Source organism: Manis pentadactyla, chromosome 12 (assembly GCF_030020395.1).
Source record: "Manis pentadactyla isolate mManPen7 chromosome 12, mManPen7.hap1, whole genome shotgun sequence".
NCBI classification, from domain to species: Eukaryota; Metazoa; Chordata; class Mammalia; order Pholidota; family Manidae; genus Manis; species Manis pentadactyla.
In genome coordinates this window covers 48071089-48098001 of record NC_080030.1, presented here as the reverse complement: position 1 = coordinate 48098001, position 26913 = coordinate 48071089, and the positions used below count along the sequence as shown (strand labels likewise).

At 40.6% G+C, this 26913-nt stretch overlaps 1 protein-coding gene across 4 annotated transcripts in view; it reads left to right on the top strand.

The window, feature by feature from the left end:
* The window catches only part of UTRN (utrophin), a 483718-nt gene that overhangs the window by 21429 nt on the left and 435376 nt on the right, over window positions 1-26913 (top strand). Inside the window, exon 1 of one of the 4 annotated variants that reach the window (XM_057489134.1) lies at window positions 18471-18850. The exons of the other annotated variants lie outside the window; for them this stretch is intronic. Within the exon in view, the coding sequence (XP_057345117.1) occupies window positions 18781-18850 (70 nt within the window). The 5' untranslated portion in view covers window positions 18471-18780. Of the gene's footprint in view, window positions 1-18470; window positions 18851-26913 lie in introns of those variants that run through there. 4 annotated transcript variants of the gene reach the window in all.

Sequence of the window (26913 nt, the reverse complement as noted above, 5' to 3'; positions counted from 1 at the left end):
CCTCTGTATCTTGTTCTTTCAGTTAACTCCTTCTCCCATCATGACTCCAGGCATCTTTGATTCTAGCTGTCAATCTATTCCATTGATCCAGCTGCCATTAAGCTGTTGCCCATCCCCCCTCACATCCTCACCTTGCTCTTTACTGAGATTCACAGCCAGCCACAGTCCCTCCTTTACTCATGCCTTCAATTCCCTTGCCTTTCTTTAGAAGAAGCTGTGTTGAACTCCACCTCTGGTTAAATCTAACTCTGCACCTACTCTGTACCAGCTCCCATGCAGAGGAACATGGCTGGAGAAAGGCAGATGACCCTCTTTGCTCAGCTCACTGTAATTCACAATCGCACGTGAGACTTTAATGTTGCATGTCAGTCACTCTCCCACTGTTCTGCATGGCTTTCTCCTCTTTTCTAAAACATTAGCCCTTTCCTCCCTGTCCGGACTCTTAGTGATGACTTTGTTGCTCTTGGGCTATGAACATTGAGGTAAACTGAAGAAGAATCCACAAGGTCTGATACTACATCTATCTCCAACAGCACCTGCCCGAGGCCAGCCCAGTGGTGCTGTGGTATCCTGTCTTCTCTTGCTTCCTCAAGGGCATGTCCCTCCTATTTCCCTCTCTAGTGGATCCTTTCCATACAAACTGTGGAAATCTTCATTCTTGATCCCACCTTTCCTTCCAGCTACCATGGCCTTTCTCTGTTCTCCTTCATGAAAGAGCTCCTCAAAATAGCTTTGTTTACCCACAGTCCAAATTCCTCTCCTTTTGCTCTCCCTTAAAATCACTTTAAACAGGCATAGCCCCTACCACTCACCTAAAACTGCTCTCAGAGAAGTTACTAAGGACTTTCCCATCATTGCACGCCGTGGTAGCGTCAACACAGTTGGTTATTCCCTCCTCCATGAAGCATTTTCTTCACTTGGCTCCTGGGATCTTCCACACTCTCCTATCAAGCATGGTATCATCCTATCATCCGTCTCATTCTCCTTTACTGACTCTTTTTCCTAATGCACAGTCCTTGGGCCTCATAATCACCGCTCACTCCCTGGGTCATTGACAGAGTTTTCTGGTTTTAAAATCATCCAACACTGGACTCAAATTTCTTTTTCTGGCCCAGACCTCTTCCCTGAATTGCATACTTGTATTTCCAACTGTTATTTTGACAACACCATGTACGTTCAGATCTGAGCTCCTGGTCTCCCCTAGAGTTGAATGTGATCCCACAGGCTTGCCTATCTCTCTTAAAAGCAATCTGATTCTTCTAGTTGCTCAGCCCCAAAATTTGGGAGTCATCCTTGTAGTCCTTTCTTTCTCTTATAACTGGATCCAGTCCATCAGCAAAGCCTGTTGGCTCTGTTTTCCAGAAGTGTTTATAGAGAATCTGGTCATATTTTACCATCTGCACTGCCACCGCTGTGGTCTAGCTCATTATTGTTGCCTGAATTTCTGAGGTTGCCTCCTTACTGGTCTCCCTGCTTCCCTCCTTGTGCCAGTAAGGCCGGTCTCAGCCAGCAGTAGAGTGAGCCTTTTCAAAACAGAAGCAAGTCCTGTCACTCTGGGCTCACAAATCTGCAGTGACTTACCATTTTACTTTCAATTAAGGCTGAAGACCTTGTAGTGCCCACTGGCCCTGAGTGGTCCCGCCTGGCTTCATCTCCCCAAACCTTCTTGCTTATTGGATAAAGCCAGCGTCCTCCCAGCTCAGGCCCTTTGCCCTGGTGGCCCCCACCTGAGCACTGTTTTCTCAAGTAGCCAAAAGAGTGACTCCCTCCCCTTTGCTTAGTGACCTGCTTGGCTACCCCATTAAAACTGTAACCCCTTTCTTCTTCAGCACCTTCCGTCCACTTCAGCTTTATTTGCTCCATAATGCTTACCATGGCTAGCACACTCCACAGTTACTTGTTCAGTATGTCTGTCTCTTTCCACTGGAATGTAAACTCCTTGAGGGCAGGTCTTTCCTCTAGTTGATTTGCTAGTATCTAGAACAGTATCTGGTATATAGTATATGCTCAATAAATGTATGTTGACTAATTAAACAAACTGCACTTTCCATTGTGTTTAACAACTGTGTAATCCCTGAGACGATTATTAATCTATCTTCCTATGTTGACAGTAACTGAACTAGTTGGGGTGATGATTTAATAATATGGGTAACTGCTGAGCCACTGTATTGTGTACTTGAAACCAATACAAGATTGTCTATCAACTGTACTTCAATAAAAGAAAATTAGTTTAATCTTTATTGTATATTGTGCAGATTGATTAGCTCCATGATAGCCTATGACTGTTTTCCAAATGCTGGTTGGCAGATGTTTTAATAGTCAGACAAAAATGAGAATATTAAGGCTAATGTAAAGTAGATATATTTCCGTTAAGGTTGTCACTTGCTTTTCCATGATTGTCCTTTATTCTGAAATACGTAACTTTTTTATTTAGTGTGAAAGTAGCCATTTAGTGAAATAATGCTGGTGATGGTTCTATGAGATGAATTCTGGCCTAGGAAGTTTTCTTTGAATTTATATTCAAAAGGGCCCAGGCTTAGGGCTCTAGAGAGTTAAGAAGGATGCTGATACTTTAGTTTGTTATGTGATTGGGATCCTCCCTCCCTCCCTCCCTCCCTTTCTTCCTTCCTTCCTTCTTCCCTCCCTCTCTCCCTTTTATCCTTCCTTTTTTCAGCCTTAGAGGTCTCTCTGAATACAGGTGTTAGATGGAGGCCCATTTTAGGCATGTGGCAGTGCACTGTTGCTCTCTTTAATGCAGGGCTGGCAGGCAGGGTGCTTTCTCTACTCCTTATGGCTCTGGGCCAGAGCATGGCCACAGGGGAGAGCTGGCTGGGCTTTCCCCTTTGTTTTCCTGTGTCTGCTTCACTTTGCACTGAGAAGTGTGCAAGTTGGTGGGTTGGTGGTAACCCTCGCCAAACATCCATTGTTGCCCACCCCCAGCCACTAGGCCACTAAGGGTCCTTTGTTGTTTTGGAACTTATTTAAGAATCAGTGTTTTGATTGATAAATTCTAGAAAACTTTGATGCCCTATTAAAAAAAAAACAAGATAAACCTTAGCTTCAGGGAGGAGTCAGGTTCTAGTTTTGATTCTACAAATAACCAGCTTTGTGACCTTGAATAAATGACTCAGTCTGTCTGAGCAATTAATTGATGTGTTCCTAAGGTAAGGAGTGTGGATGAGATGACTTCACACTGATCTCTCTGTAAGCTCCAGGGAACCAAGCCATTTATGCCTAGTTGTCAAAGCCGTGCTAGTGAGGGCTTGGGCTCTCTTTCCTTCTTCCTCATGGCTGTAATTTCAGTTCTGTCTGCGCTGTTCTTGTGTCTTCCAAGTACTCCTTACACTTGGATTCTTACAAGCAATATTGTTGTTGGGATTACTGAAAGAATTATATGTTAGCGTTTGGGATACACATTTTCTCTCTCAATTGGGTTAGGTATCAAGAATAGCATGATGTTATTTTATACAAGATTTGAAAAACAGAATAAAAAAATCCTACAGTATTTAAGAATATGTTTAGCAGTCTATTGTAGCAATGCTATAAGGAATGGTTTTGGGCCATATCAGATAATATAGCTTTTTTCCTAGGAATGGGCACTAATTGGCTGTGTGAGCTTGGGCACATTGCTTAGCTGCTCTGTGCCTCACTTTTCTTATCAATAAAGTAGGGATTGTAAGAGTACCTAATTTCTCATGTTGCAAAAAAATAAACTAATATATATAAAGTACTCTGGTACATAGGAGCATTCAGTAAATGTTAGCTATTACCAAAACATAAATACCTAGTATAATTGTGGTATATTTCCAGTTTTTAAAAATGAGCATGTAAAAATAATTTTAATCACGTCGTACAAGCAAAATTTGTGTTTTTATTTCTTAAGTATATCCAAAAGTCTGATTTTTTATTTTTTGCTTTTTATATTTAATATGAACACATTCTAGGATAGACTGGGCATTTTCAGGTCATTTTATAGACCTTTAGATTCTATGATTAATTCAGATATGGAAGTCTTACTTTTTCTTGTGTGTTTAACAATTAGTCGATAAATATTTTGGTACGATTTTTGAAAACAATAACTCTGCATCCATACAAAATCCCTCTTCCCTTTCCCCATTTTCTTTCTTTTTTTTCTCTTGCTGAGGCTTGGTACTAGTCTTTTGTGTGGGATCATTACAGTTGACTCACATTGTGTGCCTTAGTATAATAGCTCACAAAAATCCAATTTGCAACCAGTTTACTTAGATCATTTGCAATGTGTTACTTAGAGGCTAAATGAATGTACCAAAGAAACCTCAAAATTCAGTAGCTCAAAGGAGATCAAAGCTTATTTCTCTCTCACCTTGTAGTTTGGAGTTGGCGGTGGCATGGGTGCCTCTGCCCCACATGCATTCCCAGAGGTCTGGGTTCCTTCCTTCTTATTCTGCTGTTGGCACTGTTGTCTCATCTTCTAGGTTGTAACCTGTCAACGCCAAGTCCAAGCTCCAGTCCAAGGAAAAGGAGAAGAGAGGAAGTAAAAAACAAGCAATTTCTTTTAGAAGTGTGTCACCCAGAGGCGGTAGTCATACTTCTGTTTGCCCCTTACGGGCTGCAGCTTGGTCACATGACTCCCCTTGCTGCAAGGGAGGCTGGGAAATGTGGTTTGTGGTGAGGCAGCCTTGTGCTGAGTTAAAACTGCAGGGGATGGGGGACAGAGTTATATTTCTGATACCAAAAGGAAGGGGAGAATGAATAAGGCCAAATATACAGTTATAACAACTTGAAGGGCCAGGTTTGAATCTAGAATTCTCTAACTCCTTAGAGCTGGGTCAGAACATGGTGGCAGGGTGCTGACATGGACTTTCCCCTTTGTTTTCCTGGGTCTGCTTCACTTTGCACTGAGAAGGGCTTTGCATGCAGGTTGGTGGTCACCCTGGCCAAAGCTCCACTGTCTCTCTCCATATGCCACTTGCAAACAGTGGTGTGGCCCACCCTTGGAAGTGAGTGCAGGGTTCATGTGGCGGGATGACTGGGATCCTGGGTGCCTAGAGTGTGCTTTAGGAGAAGTTGCATGGGCCCTGGTGCACATGGCCCCTTGGCCCTGTGATCTCTGTATGCCATGGGGGTGGAGTGGGGCTGGACGAGGGCCAGAATAGAGCCCTTGAAAAGGCAGCATTGAACGCAGGGCCCCTCTTGTCTGGGCCTAAGTGTGTTACTATAAAGAGAGACAGTAACTTGATTTAAATTCTTAATGTTTTCAACTTTCTCCATGCTACTGCTTCATTAATACTCATATTTATTGTTTATAGTAAAATGTTATATATGTAATTACTGAGAGTGGAATATTTTTGGAATGAATGGAGTGTCATTTTAATGGATGGTAAGGGTGGGGAAGGCTGCAGTGAGGGATGCTAGAGAATATTCACTTATTTAGTGTAATGTTTTTAACAGCTTAAAAAAAAAAAAAAACGCTTTGATTCAGTGGCAGTTTGCCCAGACTAAAGGGAGCCAGTGTTGGGAATGAAAACTAGATTCACTTTGAAAATCTAGGAAAAAAAGTGACTACACAAGTTATAGGAATGTGCTTGATGGCTTGGATCCTCTGAGAGCAAGGGAAGTCCTCCAGTCAGTGGGCATGGCCTTCCAGCTCCTTCCTCCCCCAGCCCCGGTACCTGGCCAGCTTAGACTCAGGACACTGATTCTAACCTGTCCCAGGCTGAGTCACGACTGCTCTCGGACAGCTTGCATATTGATGGGAAATGTAATTGAAATCTAGCAGATAAGACTGTTCTTGGGTTGATTCAGCAAACCGTCACCTCCTTCGGTTTAGGGATGCGTTATGATACACTCAGTCTCTTAACCAAAACCCTTGGAACCAGATGTGTTTCAGAATTAATGGTTTTTTTTGGGGGGGGTTTCAGAGAGCTTATTGTATATATGCCATATGTTAAATTAGATATATTAATATTTCTCCAAGAAAATGTGTGAATATTCACACAAAATGGGACATAAACAGGGTCATAAAAAAGCCTCAGGTCGCCTTAGGTCATATTTTACTGCTCAGTGGGTTACGAAAACCCTTCTGGTTTTCAGAGCTTTCTGGATGCTGGTCATGAATAAGGGATTGGGCACCTGTAATGGTGACTTTTTTCTAAGTGTTCACTCTGTGCTGGATATTTTCATGTATTGCATTTTGTAGGGCTCACAACAGACCCAGGGGGAAGATACTTTATTATCCTCTCTCCTCTACTCTCCCCTTCTCTCCTATGGTTTCTTCCTCTCTTCTAAGTAAAATTTAGTGAAGTCGAGTGACTTGCTTGAGGTCAAGAGGAAGAGGCCAGGACCCCAGAGCTGGGCACTTACTATGCTATAGAAAAGCTTCTGATTTGCTTGTTTGAAACTTGGGAATATAAGTGGGCTTGCAGAATCCTGCTTCGCATTTAATGGTCGCTGAAAGACAACCCAGTACCGATGGAGGCAATGAGCCTTCATACCTGTTGCTTGATGAAGTGCCTCTTACGTTCACCCAGCGGGGTCAGGAAGCCGGGCCCAAGGACTGGCCCTTGTCTGTAGCTTATCCTCCTTCCTGCCGCTTCATGGCTCCTCCTTCAGGCCTGGCAGGGGCACTGGTTGGGACCATGTTCCAGGACTGATAGGAGTGTGGGCAGGGTGTGGGTAGAATATGGGAAGTAGAGGGAAAGGTTTGGGTGTTTGGGGTCCAGAAGAGGTCAGGGATGGGGAAATTGGCCGAGGTCTGACACCACTTGGTCAGGAAACAATTCCAAACTCTGGTTCTGTCTCACAGCAGCCGCTGTGGGCACCCCAGAAGGAGGTGTCGGGGAAATGGTGAGTTTAGTGTGGTGAGTTGTTAGGGCTGCTGCTTGGTGGCACTTTGTCTTTATAAATATTAGGCCAAGCAGCTCTTGTAGGTGGCCAGCCAGCCAAAGGCCTCCCCTCTGGAGTGACACAGTCTGTTGGACACACTTACCTGAGTGGGCTGTGCCTCTATGCAGAGAAAAGATGTTCTTTTTCCTTGGAGTCACTGTGCCTGCTGATTTTCAGGCCCCTTTGCCACCTTGGCCTGGTGTCTTTGGGCAGTGGGCAGACTTCATACCTGTGTTAGACTCCTTGGAGTTGTTTTATGATGATGCAGAGGACTCGTGGCATCTTCATGTGGCCGGTGACAATGCTGTGGCTCTGTGAGCTGCGTCCACCCATCTGGAGAGTTAGTGAGTCGTGGCTGCCTTGCTGTCCCGGTGAGGACTGCTCCCTCCGAAATGCAAGAGGCAGCTGAGCAATTTCAGGATCCGTTTCTCCAAGTGTTTCATCCTCCTTTACTTCTCTTCTTTCATTATTGTATTAAAAAATGGGTAGATCGATATTGATTCTTATTTGGATGTAACTTCCTGACCTCATAGCTCTCCTTCACGTGGTTTGTGTTTCAGTGGGCTCATCGGTGTGCCATTTGAGTTGGGAAATGCAGTTATGTTAAAAGAAAACATCGGAAATGAGAAGGTCTGGGCAAATATGTTAGTACAGCAATCCCTTTGTGAGCAGTATCTTCATTTACATGACTTTCATTTAAAGTTCAACATAATCTGTTAAACTTTTACTTTATGTAATGTATGGGTCCAGAGTCTTAGCCAAAGTCAGTGCTTTTTACGAGAAGGATCTAGATATACATTAACCTTTTAAAATTGTAATCAGTTAGTTACGCCATGAAAGCTAGCAATGTGTGAACTCACTGATTGCTTGCTAAGTCAAGAGCATGCGAGGAAAATTAATTTCAGAATGAGAAAGTATTTCCTAAAAGAGGAGGAGGCAGAGAGCTAAGCTTATATGCTGGTACCGTTCAAATCCATTATTTCATTTATACCCTACAGTTATTCTATGGGAAAATATAATTGTTTCATAGATAAGGATACCTCTGAGTTTTTAATCAAGTCTTACAGTGAGTTTTTTGTACCTTTTAAGAGACTTACACCCCATCCTAGTCCAGATTCCTACAGGAAGTCATGGAAGAGCTAGAATTTGAAAAAAATAAACGAAAATGCAGAGAGAGTCAGAAATCAGTTGATTAGGAAGATAAGACCCAGAGGAGTTGTACACAGAAATTGTTTGTTTCGTGTAAGATGCCTTTTCCCACTGTTAACCTTCAGATGCAAGTTTGTCTCCAAGTGTGTGGTCATATTAGGCAAGGCAAAGAGGAAGATGATTGCATAGAAGATTGACGCTATCCATACATTTCCAAAAAGACATTTATTAATGTGAAACTGTTTTTCTCTGTTCCTGAGGCCCTCCAAAAGCCTCTTCCCTGGGACCTCATAATAGGAGAGTGAAGGGTATGAAGAAAGCTGTCTTTTCAGCTGTATGCGGCATCTGGATGAATAGAACTCCGACTGTGGTGCCCTTTATTAAGCAGGGACAAATGTATAAAATCATTTTTAAAAATAGAGCTGAAGGAAGTTCTCTGCTGACTTGCCTTCAGTCAGCAACAAATTTCACAGTTCTTTATCTTGGTAAGTTATCAAACTGTTATAAGGATAATACCTGATCTTACCTTTCTTTTCATGAATTAATTTTTCAAAAAGTGGCCCTCAGACTTTGCTGTCAAGAAGCTCCTTGCTATTGGATAACATCTCATGATTATCTTCCCATATTTGCACACACATTTCTGCTCTCACAGTCTGTAATTCTTAACTCAAACTTTCTTCCTGGGTTTTATTCTTTCCCCCTTTTCTGGAAATCTCTTCCAGATGGGATATGTATGTTTTTGACAAACCTCCAGTCCTTCTGCTTTACCATTGTTTGACCTGTTATCTCATTTTTGGCTTAGGTGCTCTGCTGTTAGGACTTTGTAGTACTCTAATATATACTGAAAATACTTGGCAGCTTGTGAACCTGCACAGTTATCCCGATGCAGTGCTCTGGACTTCTCTGTCACTTCCAGTTCTTTAAGGAAAAATCTTCCTGCTTTGTATCCCTTTGTGTTCCTTCTTCCTTTCTCTTTTAGGCTTGCTTAGAAGATAGCAAGAAATATGGAGCTGCTTAATTTAATTCCTTTATAGTGTCTATTGAAAAAAAAGGAAAAGCACAAACTTATTTAAACTTTTTTTTGAATTAAAGGAAAATTTTATAATATTTATTAAGACATTTTTTTTTCTCATTACTCTTTTGTATTTTCCTAAGTGAAGCATGTGCCTTCCACTCTTTGAACGTCATGGCCCAAGGTAATGTGCTTGGTAACCATGCGTTTTTCCCTGGGTGTGCTGGTTTTGCGCATGCCAGAGTTTCTGTAGCTGCCTGTTGCCTTTTGCCAGGGACCTTGACACATGGGAATTTGTAGCTAAAATGCTTTAAATTATTTAAGAGACATTCACTTGGCACTAGGGATTTAGATTATTGTTCCCCAAGAGTAACTTGGGTAACTAACATCCTGCTTCTTGCCTTCTCTTCATTTCTGTAAATACGGGGCCTCAAGGTTTTCCTTGTAGACTCTTAAATACCATAGAATTTATTTGGGGCATTGTATCTGTCTTCAAGTTTTGGTCTCAAGTTATTTAAAGTAAAATTTTAAAAATGTAAATTCTGCGGACTAAGCAGAAGAAAAATAATGATTCTACTACATTTTAAAGGATCTGTAGAGTTGTTCTGAAGATCCAATAAGTTAAGAGTGTTCAGCTAGATCTTACTACACTGATGGACAGTGACTGCAGTGCGGTGGAGGGGTGGACTTGTTAATATGAGTGAATGTTGAAGCCACAATGTTGCTCATGTGAAACCTTCATAAGATTGTATATCAATGATACCTTAATTTAAAAAAAAAAAGACTGTTCAGCTAATACTGTGAGAGGCTCTTGCTTTTGTTATTGTCATCATTATTATTGGTGTTATTTCCTGCCTCCATCCCTGCCCTCCTTTCCCCCTTGTGTCATTTCTTGATTTTCTGCTGGCTGTTGAGAGGCACAGCAGGTACCTCTCTCGGCCCAAGTTACCAGATCTGGCTGAATGGACTCTGACCCACGTTTCCAGCCACTGAATTGGTTGGCACACGCCTGATGCTCAGGGGTACACAGTTTGACATTCTGGTTGCATTTCACAGTGTAGGGAGAGGAGCAGCAGGAGAGTGGGGAGGTGTGTAAACAAAGGTTGAGGGGCATTCTGGAGCAAAGGAGAGTTTCTCATAGGTAGGGTTACAGAGGTAAAGACACTAACCAAAACAAATTTGTGTAAAGACATTAGTCAAAAAAATATGTACCTCTCATTGTATTTTTCACCCCTTTCTTTTGGTTGTGGAATGAAATATTACAATTCAGGCTGATGATGGACTCATAAACCTCATTTACTACTGGGAGCACTTACCTGAGTCAGCTTTTCAAAATCTGTTATGTTTTCCCACCTCTGAGATTTTACTTGGGCTTTATTTACCTGTTCCCTTATGGCCTTTTCCTGCTAATGGAGGTGGAGGGGGCATGGTGCTGGCTAAAGCACTCAGATAAGCTTACTGTGCACCAATTGCCTATATGGGTACAGATGTTTGCAATCAGTTGATAACTTTAAATAGTCTCTATCTCATCATATTGAATACATTTGCTCATGTTTAATGTTTGCTTAGCTTTAACCTGAAATGCTACATGAAGTAATTCAGGATATAAGAAGCAATGCAACAACAAAAAGAGTAGCTTAATGGTTTTTGCATGCTTCCTATGCCATCACTATTTAACTGTTTTAATATTATTTATACACACATCCATGTATGTCTTTATGTGTTTATACACACACATATGTATGTGTACATACAGACACACATAAATGAATTCATTTAATTTCCACAATAACCATACGGAAGAGGCATTTCTGTTATCATCCCCATTTCATAGTTAGGAAACCAAGGCAAAGGGTAGTTAAGTAACTTACTGACACAGCCCAGGGCATGAGTGGTAGAGCTAGAATTTAAACCCACAGAGCTGTGCCACACTCTGAATCACTATTCTGTAGTACTTCTTAGTGCTTAGTCTTTAAGCAAATAATACTTATAGTAAATAAGTCCAAAGGTATCTTATTATGAGAAAATTTAAGAAACTATATAGTTTTGATAATGAAATGTGACTTCTGTTGCTTAACTTATATGGGCCTTTGGGATTCGACTGTTTCTGTTAAGAAACATCTTTTCGTTGTCCGGATGTTTGTGTGATAGTCGATCTTTGTACTTCCCTGCAATGTGTCCTGTGTCAGTGAGCACCCGTTGAAGGTGGCCACCAGATTTATTGTTTCTCATTTGGGAGGCCATGAGCATCAGCTGGTCCAAGAAACTCTGAGTGGCTTTTCCCAGAGACCCTGCAGGTGACTTTCTGGGCCAGAAATTTATGTCAACCTTCCAGTTCACCGTTGTGACTCTCCCCCTAGGGCTCTGTCTGGCCTTAGTAGGTGTTGGACATTCAAGAAACTGACTCAGAAGTGTTTTTTACCCAAGGATCCATTAAATGAGACCGTTATCTTGATGGGCAGTGTTGGAGAAAAATTCAAAGGATTTCAAGGACAATTTTATGTCACTGCCTGCAACAATGCTTGAACTTGGGCACATTATAAAGGATTAATGAATAGAATGCCTTAGGCTTAGGACATAGGAAAATGTGTAGAGAGAGTATTTGATTTTGATCTCTTCAGAAGGTAAATCCTGTTTAAATGTAGAGAGGGGCACTCTTTTGGCTTGCCTAGAAATTCAAGGTCTAATTCCCACATTTAAGTAACAGAGATGTTTGTAATTATGAAGGAAACTTGGTAATTCTTCAATTCGGTGATTGGATCAATTATACTTTCTTCAGTAGGCTATTAAATTGTCATGACCAGTAGGTAAACTGTGGATTAAATACTATAAATATTATTTATTAATATTTTAATATCATTCATCTCCATTCTTCTTATCAAGACCAAATGATATTTATAACTGACAAAATTATGTGAATGAGAGGAGAACAATCCTCCTACTCGAACTAATGGTGACAGAAAAGAGCAAGCACATACATTTTTGGGATACTCTGTTTTGAGTGTTAGGGGGTATCAAATATTTCTGGATCAAAGCCCATGAAGCACAATATTAATATGTTTTTTTGCTTTCAAGTTTAAATTCATTTAATGGTAGTTACCTTTTCTTTTTAACTCCAGTGATCTCAGAAACATAAAGTTTTAAAGAAAACAAATGAAAGAACATGCTAATACATCTTTTGCTTGCTTTCTGTTGCTTAGTATCTTTTTGTGACACATTAAAAATATATCACAATGTGGGCAAAATATTTTTTATGAATTTCCATGACTTCCAGTGCCTTCATTCAACTGTATGTGAGCTTCTAAACCAAGTAATTTGGGCAAAAGTTTGCAATTTTATGAATTTGTTGAGAAACCCACCCTTCTAGCTTGAGAATTTTCCACACTCCTTAGGTAGACAAAGTTGATTTAACTGGATTTTGTGGGAAAATATTGGCATCTAGCTGTGAAGTTCTTTCTGGTCCAGAGGAAGATGTTGGAAAATTATTTCTATATTACAGTATGTTTCTTTTAGAAACATGTGTTCCCTTTTAACAAGATAGGAATTGCTTTCTGTGTTTTTAAAACTTATAGGTTGTCCTATCTGTTCATCGTGAGGCACTGAGATTTTGACTTATAAGAACATCTATATACTGGGTGTTTTTCTTTCATTGTTAATATACTTGATAGAGTTAAAGATTATTTTCTTTAGTGAATGTAGATGAACTTTGGGTTTCTGTGTTTATTTTAGCATACATTTTCAGAGATAACATTTATTCGAATTTTATGAAGTTTTAATGCAGTTGAGTATTTTCAGTACATAAAGTGAATCTGCATGGAGGTCCCCAAATAGAAGTTGTAATTTGGCTGGACTGAATTACTCAGCATGAAGTAAAATTTCATACTTCATAAAGGAACCTAATTTTATGCTGTAACTGTAAAATTTTGCTACAAATGAAGTTATTGTGTGTCATATTATAAATGTTGAATTCAAATTCCAAATTGGACTTAATCATGAAGAGAATAATTAACTGACAGTTATGTCTGATATTATGAACATTACTGTACAAAGTCTGGTTTAGACCATAAAGTGTTCTGCAAGATCGTCTCTTGGAATTCAAGACTGTGAAAACCAAGTGTGGCCTGTGCACGTCCACCATGTGAGGACAGTGTCCAGATTATGGTGATGAGACAATTTTCAGAGTCTTCCTAAGGATAAATTGAAGAGAGCTGAACTTATAACTAAAAGCAGAAGAGTGAATATGTGTTTAACACTGCCTGCTGCTTGAATGATGCTATACTTACAGCAGAAGAACAAAAAAGGAATGAGCTTATATGACCAAAGGGAAGTAGAGACCAGGCAGCTGTGGAAGGGCAGGGCATCACGCGCGGGAAGCCAGTGGTGGAGAGGAGATTCCTCAGGGGCTGGGGCAGGCAGTGGTAGCGAGAGGCTTCCTGATGTAACTCCCAGACTGTGCAAGCCCCCGAGTAGAGTCACCAGGACTGTCTGAGGGTGGGTGAGGGGAAGGTGGGAGAATTTTAGGGTTGAAAACTCAGAGTTTGGTTGAGACCTGAAATAGTGGATTCTGACTCCCAGTTCTTTCCCCTACGTCCACAGCCGCACAGGAGAATGGAGATTTGTACCTTCTCTGGAAAACTGGGATCCCTGTCTCAGAGAGGCGGTGGGGTTCTGGTTTGATGTCAGGAAGATGAAGACACACCAGGGCAGTGAGACCCCAGGATTCCTGAAACTATACCAGCCCCCCAGTAAGCAGGTGCTTTTACTGGGGGTATAGTATAGTTGCAGATTGAAGTTTGATTGCGTACTTTGAGCCTACTGGTTGGCAGGTGACATCCAAGCACACAGAAGGTGAGCATCTGACTGCCCCATTTTGATGACAGTAATCAGATGCTTGAGGAAAGCCTCCATCACTAAAGCCATGCCCATACAACAGGAAAAGGAAACCTAGGGGAAACAAAAGAAAAGAAAATGATACATAATATAAATATCCTCAGAAAGGAGGTAGAAAAATAATTGCATCTTTGAAACAAGAACAGAAGGCTATAAAAAAATCAGATTCAGAGAATAAAAAGATCTTGGAAATTGAAAGTGTAAGTATGATATCAGAAACAAAAACTGGGTAGAGTCTGGAAGAGTGGATATAAGAGGTAAATCCTTGGTTACTATAACAAAAATTCTGTAGATAACATCTGATGTACAATCAGAAAATAGCGGTATAAATGTAGTATTCAGAAATGCATAAATGAGTAATGGAACAAATAGAAAACAGGTGGTTGAAATCAGGACTAAGCAAGACTGCTGAGTTGTGATTTTAAAATGATGTGCATCTATTATTGTGAGAAAATATAATAATAAACTTTATAGACATTAAATTATGTAAAATATATATAAATATATAACTAATAATAAAATGAATGAAATATATACAAATTGAGAAATGTAATGAGAGATTTGCTTTGGAAATCATTTTGTTGAAAAATTGTATTGACAGTATAGAAAATGCTGCAGAATATTCCTTTTTGGCAGTCACATAAACCCCTGGGAATAGTATGGCCCCGTCAAGTGTTTCAGTAGTCATCTTTTCTTAGCACCAGTTTCTTGCTACAGTTAGGCATGGCTGTCCTTACATTTTCTGTACCTTCTGCTGGGTGTGACAAACTTCATGGCTTTAGAAATCATTATTGTATAGATCCAGATTATTCTGAGACAAGCTTCTCCTCACATTATAGCCGCACACTTTCCATATTGCTAGTGAATATGGGAATGTTTTCTGTTAGACGTTTCATATGTAGTATAAGGAATGAAAAATTTTGCATGAGCAATAGTAAGAGCAAGCAGACCTTAAAGTTGAAATGGTCTCTTTCCAGCATTTCCTGACTTAAAAAGTCCTTTTTTTTTTTGGTGGTAAGTGGCCTTCTTCTGATCTTTTCTCTCATTTCTAACCATGGATGGCTGTTACGGCAACACGGACTGTCATGGAATTTGAGAGCTGGAAGATGCTTTAAGGGGTCATGTACTCTGCTGACTTTGCCTGGTCATTGAGGGAACTCCGTCAAGGAGGGAAGAAAGGACTGTCCCAAGATGAAACAGGAGTCCCAAGCTCAGTGTTCTTTCTGCTGCTCTGGGTTCCTGGACCTCAGGGACACCTCCTGCTCACCTTCCTTGCCTCTTATTTGGCTGTTGGTGGTTGTCTGGTGGATATTTGTGCCCGAGAAGAAATGCATTCAGAAATTTCTGGGAAATATTCTGGTGGGAGTGGTGGGATGTGCACCTCTTAAAGGATTTTAGGGTTCTACTTACTTTGTAAAGTTTAGGGGGTTTTGTTAATATTTTGGAAGAGATGTGACACCTGTGGATTAAAACAGGCAGACAGTGGGCTGCAGATCTTCAGTTGGAGTGTAACCGGGGACAGGGTGAGGGAGAGAGGAGGTGGGGGGAGGAAGAGAGCAGGGCTGCAGGAACCGTGTCTTTCCTGTTATTTTTCTACCTGGAGCTCTGAACTGCACTGGCCCCAAACTGTTTTTTAATCTGTGTGAGAGAAAAGCTGTGGTGTGTTGTCTTGCCAAGCAGTCCTAATAGTGCATCTGGGGCCCACTGGCTGCCATCCGGGTTGTGTAAAACCTCTGGACTTCTTTTCTCCTGACCCAGCCCCTAGATGTTTCACTGGCTTTCTATCCAGGCCTGCCTCTCCCCCTTTTTTGATTGGAGTGTTGTGGATATTAATGGTTGGTCTAATAAAGCCAACTCACAGGAAGGTGTTAATGATTACTCTGTTATTCATCCTGGGGGGTGTTTGCATGTATGCACAGAGCTGTTATAGAAATAAGATGGGGTGAATCTCTAATTGGTAGCTTGTAACTATGGAAACTCCTGGTAGAAATAGCATAATATATTTTGTAAACCCTACTTGCCTACATCCTCTGTGGCTCAGAGATGAGTCTTTCCAGAAAAAATTTGGAGAAGTTTCTTCATTATCAAGAATATGTCAGAAAGGGGATCGGCATCACTACTCATCAGGAAAGTGTAAATCAAAACCACAGTGAGATAGCACCTCATGTCTGTTAGAATGACTGTTATCAAAAAGACAAGAAATAATAAGCTTTGGCAAGGATATGGAGAAAATGGAACCCTTGTGCACTGTTGGTAGGAATGTAAATTGCTGCAGCCTCTATGGAAAACAGTATGGAGAGTCCTCAAAAAATTAAAAATAAAAACTACATATGATCCAGCAATCCCACTTCGGAAGAAAGCAAAATCACTATTTGGAAAAGATATCTGCACTCCCATTATTCACAATAGCCAAGACATGGAGACAGTCTAAATGTCCATCAATGGGTGAATATGCAACAAAGATAGGGTACATATATACAATGGAATATTATGCAGTCAACAAAAAGAAGGAAATCCTGCCATTTTTGACAACATGGATGAACCTTGAGGGCATTATGCTAAGTGAAATGAACCAGAGAAAGACAAACCTCTATGATCTCAGTTATGTATAGAATATAAACACAAAAAAACAGAAAACCCCAAACACCTAATTTATAGATACAGAGAACAGATTGGTGGTTGCCAGAGGTAGGGTTTGGGGAGGTGGGTGAAATGGGTGAATGTGGTCAAAGGTACAAACTTACAGTTTTGAGATAAGTAAGTCCTGAGGATGTAATATATAGTGTGGTAACCATATGTTAACAATACTGTAATGTATATTTGAAAGATGTTAAGAGAGTAGATCCAAAATTCACATCATGAGAAAAAAAATCATAGCAATATGTGGTGATGGATCTTAACTTCTCATTGTGATAATCATTTTGTCATATATACATATATCAAATCATTATGTTTATGCCAAAAACTAATATAATCTTATATGTCAGTTATAGCTCAAAAAAAATGTCAAGGATATCTAATACTTGAACAGTAAAGTGACTATTAAATTTTTAAATGTCCATTGAAAATTTCTTCTTTTATAGTTGTTTTGTCCTAAAACTAATGAAATATCTTTTCTAAAGAATAACTTCTTTAATATTTCTATTTATTTTGAAACATCTTTCTTTTAGAAATGTTTTATCCCTTTCCCAGTGAGTAAAAATTAATGTCCAGTGCAGTGAAAACAGAATGTAAGTGTTTCTTGGTACATTAAATGTTTATATCTCATGATAATGATGGAGATTTGGGTTTTTATTCTTTATCTTCATTACTCCCTTTTCCTAATCATGGACCCCTTTGGTGAATCCAGACAAGTGTTTTTAAATGCATAAAATAAAATATGTGGCATTACTTAGGAAAAACAATTATACTGAAATTTAGTTACAAAATACCTAGAAAACCTGTGATAGGGTAATACTTGTTTTTTTACTAGTGTATTCAATGACAGGACTTAATAGTGGGTCCAGTAACTGCTACCTCTGAGGTGATGATGAACCAAATGATTTTTCTGCTATACTGTGATATAAAAATGGCTGTGATTTTTGTTGGCAATACAGTCAAAGGTACTACTCAGAGTGTGTTCTGAGATCTACCTTCATAATAGAAGGAGATGGAAAATATCTGTTAGATGTTAGTGAAGATACCTAATGTTTTTTTCCTATCTCCGTTCATGAATGCCTTGCCTTGTAATAACTCCTGATGAAGATGATGGTTTAAGATGAATATTTCCTCAGAGCTTTGGAATTGACTGCAGTGTGCCCTGAAGAGTATTTTTAGAGACAACACTTTGCAATGGAAATAACTCTTTGTTGAGTATGCCAGGTGCTATTCTGGGCTTGCATGGTCAGCAGAACTGATGAGAGCAGTGTGGAGTCTGGTCTCTGAAATGTGTAGGCTAGTAGAAGAAACATTTTAAACTACAGAGTGTGCGAGTAGTTGTTTCATTGCTGAGGGGAAACATGTCCTGCGGTGCTGTGATAGTGTATCAAGAGGGGGCTTCACCTGCCTGCAATCCACGGTAGTGGTGAGGGAAGACACCCTTCAGGAAGCCATATTTAAGTTGACTCTCGGGTGTTGGCTGAGGGCAAAGCCTGTGTGCAGACCCTAAGTAGGGCAGATACTGGCCCACGGAACACCTGAATGAGGACAGTGATTGGAGTGAAGTGAGCAGAGGGCTGTACCTTGAGGTTGGCAGAAAGATGCAGTTTGTATTTCTTCTAGTAGTTTTAATCCTGGTGGAAGAGACATTGTGTAGCTTTTAGCTTGATGGCCTGTGTTATTTAGGATATTAATGGACAGATTCCTAAGAGCTTTAGAGATTAGTTTGGAGTATATAGGTTAAAAAATTGTGAAATTTATGAGAATGATCTCTCGAAAGCTAGACACTTAAGAACATTTTTAATTCTTCAATTGCTAAATATTACTCCTCACCCAAATTTAAGGAGAACCTAAGGAGAACTGAGGAAGTGCTTGGGTCCTGTGTATTCTGAGCAGTTTGAACAGTGACTGTAGAAACGCATGCCTTCCTTTGCTGTTTCCAGGCAGGTAAGTCTATCACACCTCTGGATTTTAAGGTGACAGGTTCCATGGCCTGGCAGAGGCTCAGACACCCGTAGACCAGTGTTGGGCTGTGCACAGAGGCAGGAATGTAACCATTCTGGTTGGGGCAGTTGGGGAGGGACTCCTCTCTCCACGGTTCCTGTACTTTTGGCTCGGTTTTTCACTTTTACTCCATCAAATATCAGCCTCTAGCCGAGGGGTACACTTACCTTTGTGACTTCAGAAAACATGCACGGTTGGCTTGTGAATCTTTACCTTCGGAGGATATGCTGAGCCGAGGCGAAATGGAAGTGACATCTGATTCCACACAGGGAGACGACCGAGGGTCACAGGCAGGTAATGAAGACGCGCTTAGAATGTTGTGGTTACTTAAATTCTTGTCCGCTGGAAACCCAGGCATGACTCAGTGAGCCAAGAATTAGTGTGAAAATTCCTGAGCAACAGATTCTAAATGATTTTGTCCTTTGGATGACCTTGGAATTTTTTAAAAAAACATTTTCTGTTAGTAATATTTTGAAAGAAGTCAGTGACATGTAAACAATCTTAAAATGTCACTCATTAACAGCGTTTTGAAAAGATAAGACTTGCTCTGCTTAGTAGTGTTGGAGACATCTGAAGACAGGGCAATTGATTGTCAGCCTCAGAGCCTTGTACAGGGCCTTATGTTAATGAGAGCTTGGTGAGAGGGAGTGGATAGGTGTCAATGTCTACTAATACTCTGTGAAAATTATTCCATCACTTTTCTGTGATGCAGAATTGCCCTGAAATGTTTGTTGTATAATAGTCATCTGAGGATAGAAATCATCCTGGCCCCTGAACTGTAAATGAGTTAACGAGCTGTAACTATGGTGCCATTCCCAGTCTTCAATGCTGAGTAATGAATTAATGTTGGTGGTACATTCATTTAAATTTCCATTCCTCTTGTGTTGTCACTCACTCACTTTATGACTTGGTGCCAAGTTCCATGATGGACTGACCCCTGGGAAGCAAAGACAGATAAGGTATGATCTTTGTCTGGGGCCGTGAACAGACACTCAGCTCAGTGTGGTAAGGGGTACAGTGGTGGCATGTGCTAAGTGCAGTGGGACCACAGGTGAGGAAGGATTAACACCTAGAGGTTTGCTCTTCCTTGGAAGGTCAGGGAATGTTTCCTAGAGGGGGAACCTGTGGAGTAGCAGAGGAGAATGTAGGAGGGAGGGATTCCAGGCCAAGAGGAAAGTGTGTGTAAAGGCAAGGCATGTTGGGGGAATCACGTGGTGAGATGCCTTTTCTGTTTTTATAATGTGACCCCTCTCTCACTGCCTATCGCCCCCATCCATGGCTGGCTTGCAGCTCTGGGAAAAACCTCTTAACTGGCTCTTTTCTATTTCTGGAATACCAGTTCCCCAGCTCTTGGATAGTCCTTTCTACTCTTTCTGGGATGGAGCCTTGGGTTAAACTACACCTCCTCCAAGATGCCTTCCTCACCACCAAGCCCAAGTAGATTGTGTCCTGTTATCTCCTACCACCTGTCCTGTTGCTGGCTTCCGCACACTTGCCACAATGTGAATCGTTTATTTACTTTGTTGTTGATAGGTCCCAAGACTGTGATCTCCGTAAGGGCAACGACCAAGATTTTCTAGTTCACTACTGTGTCCTTAGTGCTGTGCACAGTACCTGGCTGGTTAGGGATGATAGATCCTTGTGAATTAATGAATGAAAATGAATGAAAAGATGTCACTTAAAAAACAGAACACTCTTAATGGACTTGCTAGTCCAGTTTCTTCCTTGGAGTCTGAAGTAGTTGTTAATTAGGCACTTTGGATCTCAGCTGAGAATTTTATTTCAGACCTTTGGGTGTTACCTCAAGGTAAAAGAAAGTGGGAGTTATTCTGGATCTTCAAAGGAATGACTTGAAAAAAAATCTATGGATTCATCAAACTTAATATTTATGGATGAAAGAAATTCTCAGAATACTTGAGCTATAAATAAAAGAAATTTGTGAATATAAAGAAAATTGAATGGCATGTCATTAAATGGAGTCATTTTTATAGTAATTTTATAAAACTATTTACTATACTGTATTTTTCTTTGTACTTCTCAGTTCTCTGACATCTGATGATTTTGATGCCTAATTTTCTGTGCTTTCAAATGTTATTTTTATCATTAATATCATTATTTAAGCCTTTGATCTTATATAAATCAGTGATATTCTCACACTGGTATTGTTTTTTTAATGTAATACAGTATTCATAGGACAAGCATTCTCCATCTATGCGCCCAATTTCATTGCCATTTTCTTCTACTCCTGTCAGTTTTTATAGCTTATAAAATGGCTTCATTTCTACTTCATCTTATCCACACCCATTTTTCTTATACCTGTCACATGTAGCACAAGACATTTTCCATAACATATAACCAGTGGATTATCTTTATCATGTTAAGAAGATTATACAACAAAATTTATTTTATAAATTCTGTAGTAGTGGCAGGTGGAAAATGTCATGTGAAATGGCACACTGAGGGAGAGGCAAGTCTGATGCTGGGTTGCTCAGATGATCGTGATGGTTTTTCCCACTGGTCTTCTCCAAATGCGCATTCTCTGTGCAGATCAGCTAATCCCAAGGGGAGGCAGACAGAGCTTCTCCCCTTCAGCCAGTGGGTGGATGGATGGTTGGCCCTTCCTGATTCGTTCTTAGCGATATCTCTTGCTCTTGGCTTCTAATTCCAAGTTGCACTTGGCTTCTAATTTTGTTCCTCTCTTGGAGAAATGGGAACAAATACACTTCGTACTACTCTGAAGGTTAAGAATTTTTTTTTTTATTTGCGAAGGCAATTTTTCATTTACATGCTTGTTGGTTTCATTTTTTCACTCAGTAAAGATTTACTGCCTACCTACGACATACCGGGCACTATGCTAGACACTGGGCATTGAAGAATGCTTTATTATGACCAACATTTAAATTACTTTGGAGTGAACTGTTTTAGGAGATGACTATGTAAAATAAGTCGTGTCAGCAGAGACAGATTTTGCGGTTTGTATGGTAATTTTTTTTTTTTTTACAAAATTGCTACTGGTGAGAAAATCATGATGATTTGCACTTCTGACCTCATTGCTAATGTTGGGTTTCTGTGCTTAAGACTTTTTGTGCTGCAGAGGCGAAAGGCCTTGTAAGAGTCTTAATTTCACCGGAATATTGCACCTGTTGCTAGCTATTCTTGCATATGAAATCCAGGACCTAGAGTCACTTGCTTTCACTTCCTCTTCCTCCCCCTTCTTTCCGGTGTGGAGAGGGTCAGGCTATTAACTCCTGTGAAGAGTAACCACCTTCTTCCTTCAGGGTATGATTTGAACACCCTGGGGAGCTGAAGTGTTGGTCCGTTTGTTCTGTTGCCAAAGACTCACATCCGAGTGGGCTTAAGCTTCTGAGGCTAGTGTTTGTGCCAAACTTTGGGACTGGGGTGGCTGGAGGGACTGGCTTTCAGCAGCTGCTGATGTTACCTGATACCTGGAGCCTTACTGCTGTTGAGGAACATGCATTTCCTCTTGGTTTCATATGATTCTTGGCTATGACTTTGAGGAAGAGAGGAAGTATTGTGTAATATCATTTACTTCTTGAAAAATAACTTTGAAATCTCTGGGCCTCATGTTGGTTCAGGCAATGGCACGGAAAGCCAGCGAGCTGCTTTAGAAGGCCCACAAGACAGTGGAAGGAAAGGACATAGGGCTTGGATTGGTCCCAAGGTGAAGGACCCGCATGAGAACTTGATGTTTCATTTGGTGTGGTGAAACTCAGTTACTTCATTTTTCACATCAGAGTTGAAATATTGACACCGCTTACCTTGTTAAGAATTTTTTGGGCATCAGTGAAAATAAATGTGAAAGAACTTTGAAGTTCAGAGGCCTCTAAAGTTGGTGAGTTTTACTGAGCTAACGGGAACGCTGGTATTTACAGCACTCCACCGAGTTGGCAGCCTCCAGGAAGTTATTTTAGTCCAACATTCCTAATTTAAAACGAATTTTTGTTATATTTGTTTTATTTATACTTTTACAGATAGATAGATTTACTGGACATTCTCTGGAGGAGAAAAATTGTGTGGGAAGTGGAGCTTTATGCGGAACGGCGCATAAAGGGTCCCAGCCGGCCAACTCTGTATGGTGTGTTCACCATCAGGGATGGACGGCTCTGGAATAAGAGGGCCTGACCCTGCTTTTGCCTATTACTGGATCACCTTTTTCTCTTTTGTACCTTCTGGTGTTGTTTCCACGTTGCCCCTTGCCATCTTCCTCCCTGCCCTTTGTGTCTCCTTAGAATACCTAACAATAGGCTGTTTGTGCTTTCTTGCCTTCTGCTGTTCACTCCCACCTTGTTTACTCAGCCTCTGCCTTCTCCTTTGCTTTTTTTACAGGCTTTGGCCTGTCTCAGCACTTCAGCCTGATCGCTGAGGCAGTGATAGCAAGTGCCACAACCCTCCCTCCCACAGTCACGGTGTCTGGCCTGGGAACTGGTTCCTCTGCTTCCCTGCAGGGAACAGAGCAGGTGCTCAGTAAATAGCTCAGACTGGCTCTCAGAAGTGGGCCTCCCTGGGTCTTGGGCCCTGGAACTTGGCTCGTAAGTTCTGGAGTGATAACCATGACTTGACTTCTCTGTTCCTTTCCTGGTTACCTCTTGGAAACAATATCCTTTCAGAAATCCAGGAGCTGATTTAAAATAGTCTCAGTCAGTTCCTCAGTGTTGCTTCTGCCTAGTTATTACCTGGATCATTAATTTTCTCCCCACTCTTAGCCCTGAGTTGTCGCAAGTAGATGATTATGCCTCATTCCCAAATTGAGAGATAGAACATGAGAGTCTGGGTGGGTGTGCCAGTGTTTAGACAGCACTATCTCCGTGTGGTATCAACTGCAGGCTGAATATGCAGATGACTCACATGTGTAAATCCCCATGTCTTCTGATTGGCCAACATCAGATTTGCATAAGGGCATATTAGCTTCATAAGATAGACATTGAATTGAGATTGTCACTGTAGGTGACCACAGGACAAAGTGTTATGAGTGGCACATCTGGGTCCATAGGCTGGCACACCCCATGGGGTACTTTGGTCACATCTCCCACTAGATGTTCTTACTGCTAACAACAAAGAATAATCCCCATGCTTCTCTTCTTTACACCTTCCCAAGAAGCTTGGGGGTTCTCATACCATCTAGAAACTAGAGAAGCTTTGCTCACAATGCCAGCAGGTGCACTTCAAGAAAAGTCACTGCTGGCCTTTGCTTCACAGCCCAGAAGCTTGCCAAGGCTATTGCCTCTACTTTTAAGAACTAGTCTGTCTTTTATATTCCTGAACGTGTCCTTCTCAGCTGGCCACAGCTCTCTTGTCCCCTGTGGAGTCCCTTCTCCGAGTCCTGGGGTCTGTCTCAGAGCTGAGTCTGTCCCAGAGCTGGTATTTTGGTTTGGCTTCGGCTACAGACTGTGCTGCCTCCCTTCTGCATCGTTCCTCTCACTGCCCTGGGCCACTGTCACTTCTGCTCTCATGTCTTTCACATCAGCTCATCTCTCTTCTTTCAGTAAATGCTCCTTTATTAAGTCCTTACAATGTGCCAGGTAGCAATGCCAATAAATGAGAAATGGCAATGTTTATTCTTCACCCGATTTATAAAAGCATAACATGCAGAAAATCTGGAAAAATGACTCCCTTTTTCTTTCGTTTTATTTTCTGTTTTGAAATTCCTCTTTTTAAAGCATTTGTGTTGTTTTATACATCTCTTTTAATGTCTCCTTAAATAACTATTCCTGTTTCCTGAAGAACGCTAGCAATGACCTTCCTTTCTTGTGCTAGTGTGAGATGTTTATGGCTGGAGGGGTGTCCCAGAGACCCCTGCCTTTAACAGCCAGGAGTGCGGGGTTTCTCCACTGTCCTGTCAGGTCAGATCCTGGCTTCTACAAAGCAGTGGCATCACTCAGCAGCCATGTAGTGTTGGCCTGTTCTCAAGCAGATTGCTGCCAGCCTGGAGGCCTCACCTTAGTCCACACCACTCAGCGGCCATTTCTGTTTGGAAGTAGCATTCCCCTTGCGAACGTCCACATGCGTGTATGCACACACATGTGCATGTGTGCACACACACTGCTCAGCACCCTCCCCTCCTGTCTTGGTGCTGGGAGGAAGTGTGTGAGCCTGCCACCTCTCTGTACCCCCCTTATTAAGGGATTCAGTGGTATTGTTCTTCACCTCTTAATTGCACTACTTCGGTGCAGTTTTCCTGAGATAATTGTGAGAAACATTATAAATGAATCCTGCAATGCAGCTTCTTTTAATTCATCATTCCAAGTAGATATGTTTATTTGCACATTAGAAAATAAAACTAATAATACTTAAAATATGATTTCTTTCCTCTCTCATTGGCATGTCCTTAAAGTCTGCATTTGAGGTCAGCCTCAGCGTGGCTGGGGATAAATTCTCAGCTTGTCAGTGATGGGGATTTTGGCTTAACTCTCTCTAACATAATTTTGTTGATGATAAAGTCATTCAACTGCATTAATATACTAATATGGAAACAAAGGCATGATTTCAGATTTTATTTATATCTGTGCTTTGGAAAAACAATCTCATGAGAAATCAGCCCATTAAATACCATCCTTGATGTTCTTTTTTTGGGGTTGTGTGTTTTTAGAAAACTTTTTGTGGCTTTTGCTCTTTGGATTGCTTAGTTATACCAGCAGTACCGTAGTGAGTACTTTTAGACAAATGTTATTAAAATCATGTGAAAAATTCTTTTCATGTCAACATGTGAGGTTTTGTTAGTCATCTTTAATGTGATCAAGAGCTACGGTAGACTTTCCTAGTTAGAAAAAAATAAGTTAAAAAATCCCAATATGCTCTTTGATTACTGGAGAAGTTATTTTCTGAACAATAATTACTTTGATGAAAGTATTAAAGGGAATGCATTAGAGTGGGCAAGTCTTGAAGACAGAGACTAGGCCTTTCTCGTTTCTGCATTCCTATTGGGTATAATGCTGCATAGACGGTCTGCACAGGCAGGGGAGTTGACTCGGATGGCGGAGAGCTGTGTAAACCTCAGGAGGAAGGTTGGAGTCTTATCTCTTTTCACATGGGAAAACCTTAAGGATTTTGAAGCTAGGGAGTTGGAGGTATTTTAGAAAGACCACCCTGGGGAATCTGTGGGAGACTGAATGGGAGTTAAGAGAGCCTGGTGGCGCAGGGAACATTGTGGATGGCTTTGCTGGGAGATCCCAAGAAAAGAGGATGCGGGGAAGATGGGCTGGAGATGGATGAGGCCATGGCTTTCATAGGGCTGGCTCCATGGTCCCTCACCTGCAGTTACAATAGCTCAAAAGAGCTCTGAAAACCAAAAGGTATTTTCTTTGTAAATCACTTGATGGTAAGACATGAGCTTGATCTGAACTCATTTTGGTGGCAAAATCTGACCTAAATTGCCAACGTGCTTTAAAAATCTTTACTTATCCCACTTACTGTTCATTATATATAAATATATAAATATAAATAAATAAATAAATAAATAAATAAATAAATAAATAAATAAATAAATAAATAAATATATATATATATATATATATATATAAAATGCTGCAGAACTATTACCATGTTTAATTAGGGGAAATAGCCTTGGTTCTTGCTGTTTTTTTGTTTTAAGGTAATAATGGCCTATGTGCTCTGTTAAGTTTTCTTGAATGGGAAAAGTATGATTCGGCAAAACATCTGGCTGAAGGCTTGTGAAACTATTTGACCTTTGTTTACAAGATAAGGTTGGTAAGGCTGACAGATTAGATATGGAGGGAACTGAGGAGGAAAAGAACATTACTAGCCTGGAAAATTCAATGGTTAATGATGATATGACCTCATTAGCGTGAAAGGAAGCAGCACGTTTGGGGGGCATCAGAAACATTTATTAGATTTATTGAAAAGGATGCATCTTGGATTTTTGAAATACTGCTTGTGTGTAGTACTGGCATCTTGGATTGAATCCTGAACCAGAAAAATGAGACAGTTGGAGAAATTTGAATGTTATCTATAGAGTAGTTCATAGTATTGCATCAGGGCTAAATCTCTGGATTTGATAATTGTACTCTGATTATGTGAGAGGGTAACATTTGGGGAAGCTAGGTGAGAGGAATATAAGAACTTTGTTTACTGTTCTTACAACTTTTTTGGTAAATCCAAAATGATTTCAAGTTTTAAAAAATGAGAAAAAAATGTCTCTTTTCATATCATGGCATCATCTGTGCTACTTTGAAGTTGAGAATATCTGTTAGCAGGAGTATGGTTTTCTTGGAGAATTTGAAATCTAAAAACATAAGTCCAGTAAAATTTCAGTCAGGTCTCCATCCCCATCTGACTGATCTTTTTTTTTTTTTTTAATTTTTAAAGCTGATCTTGTTTTT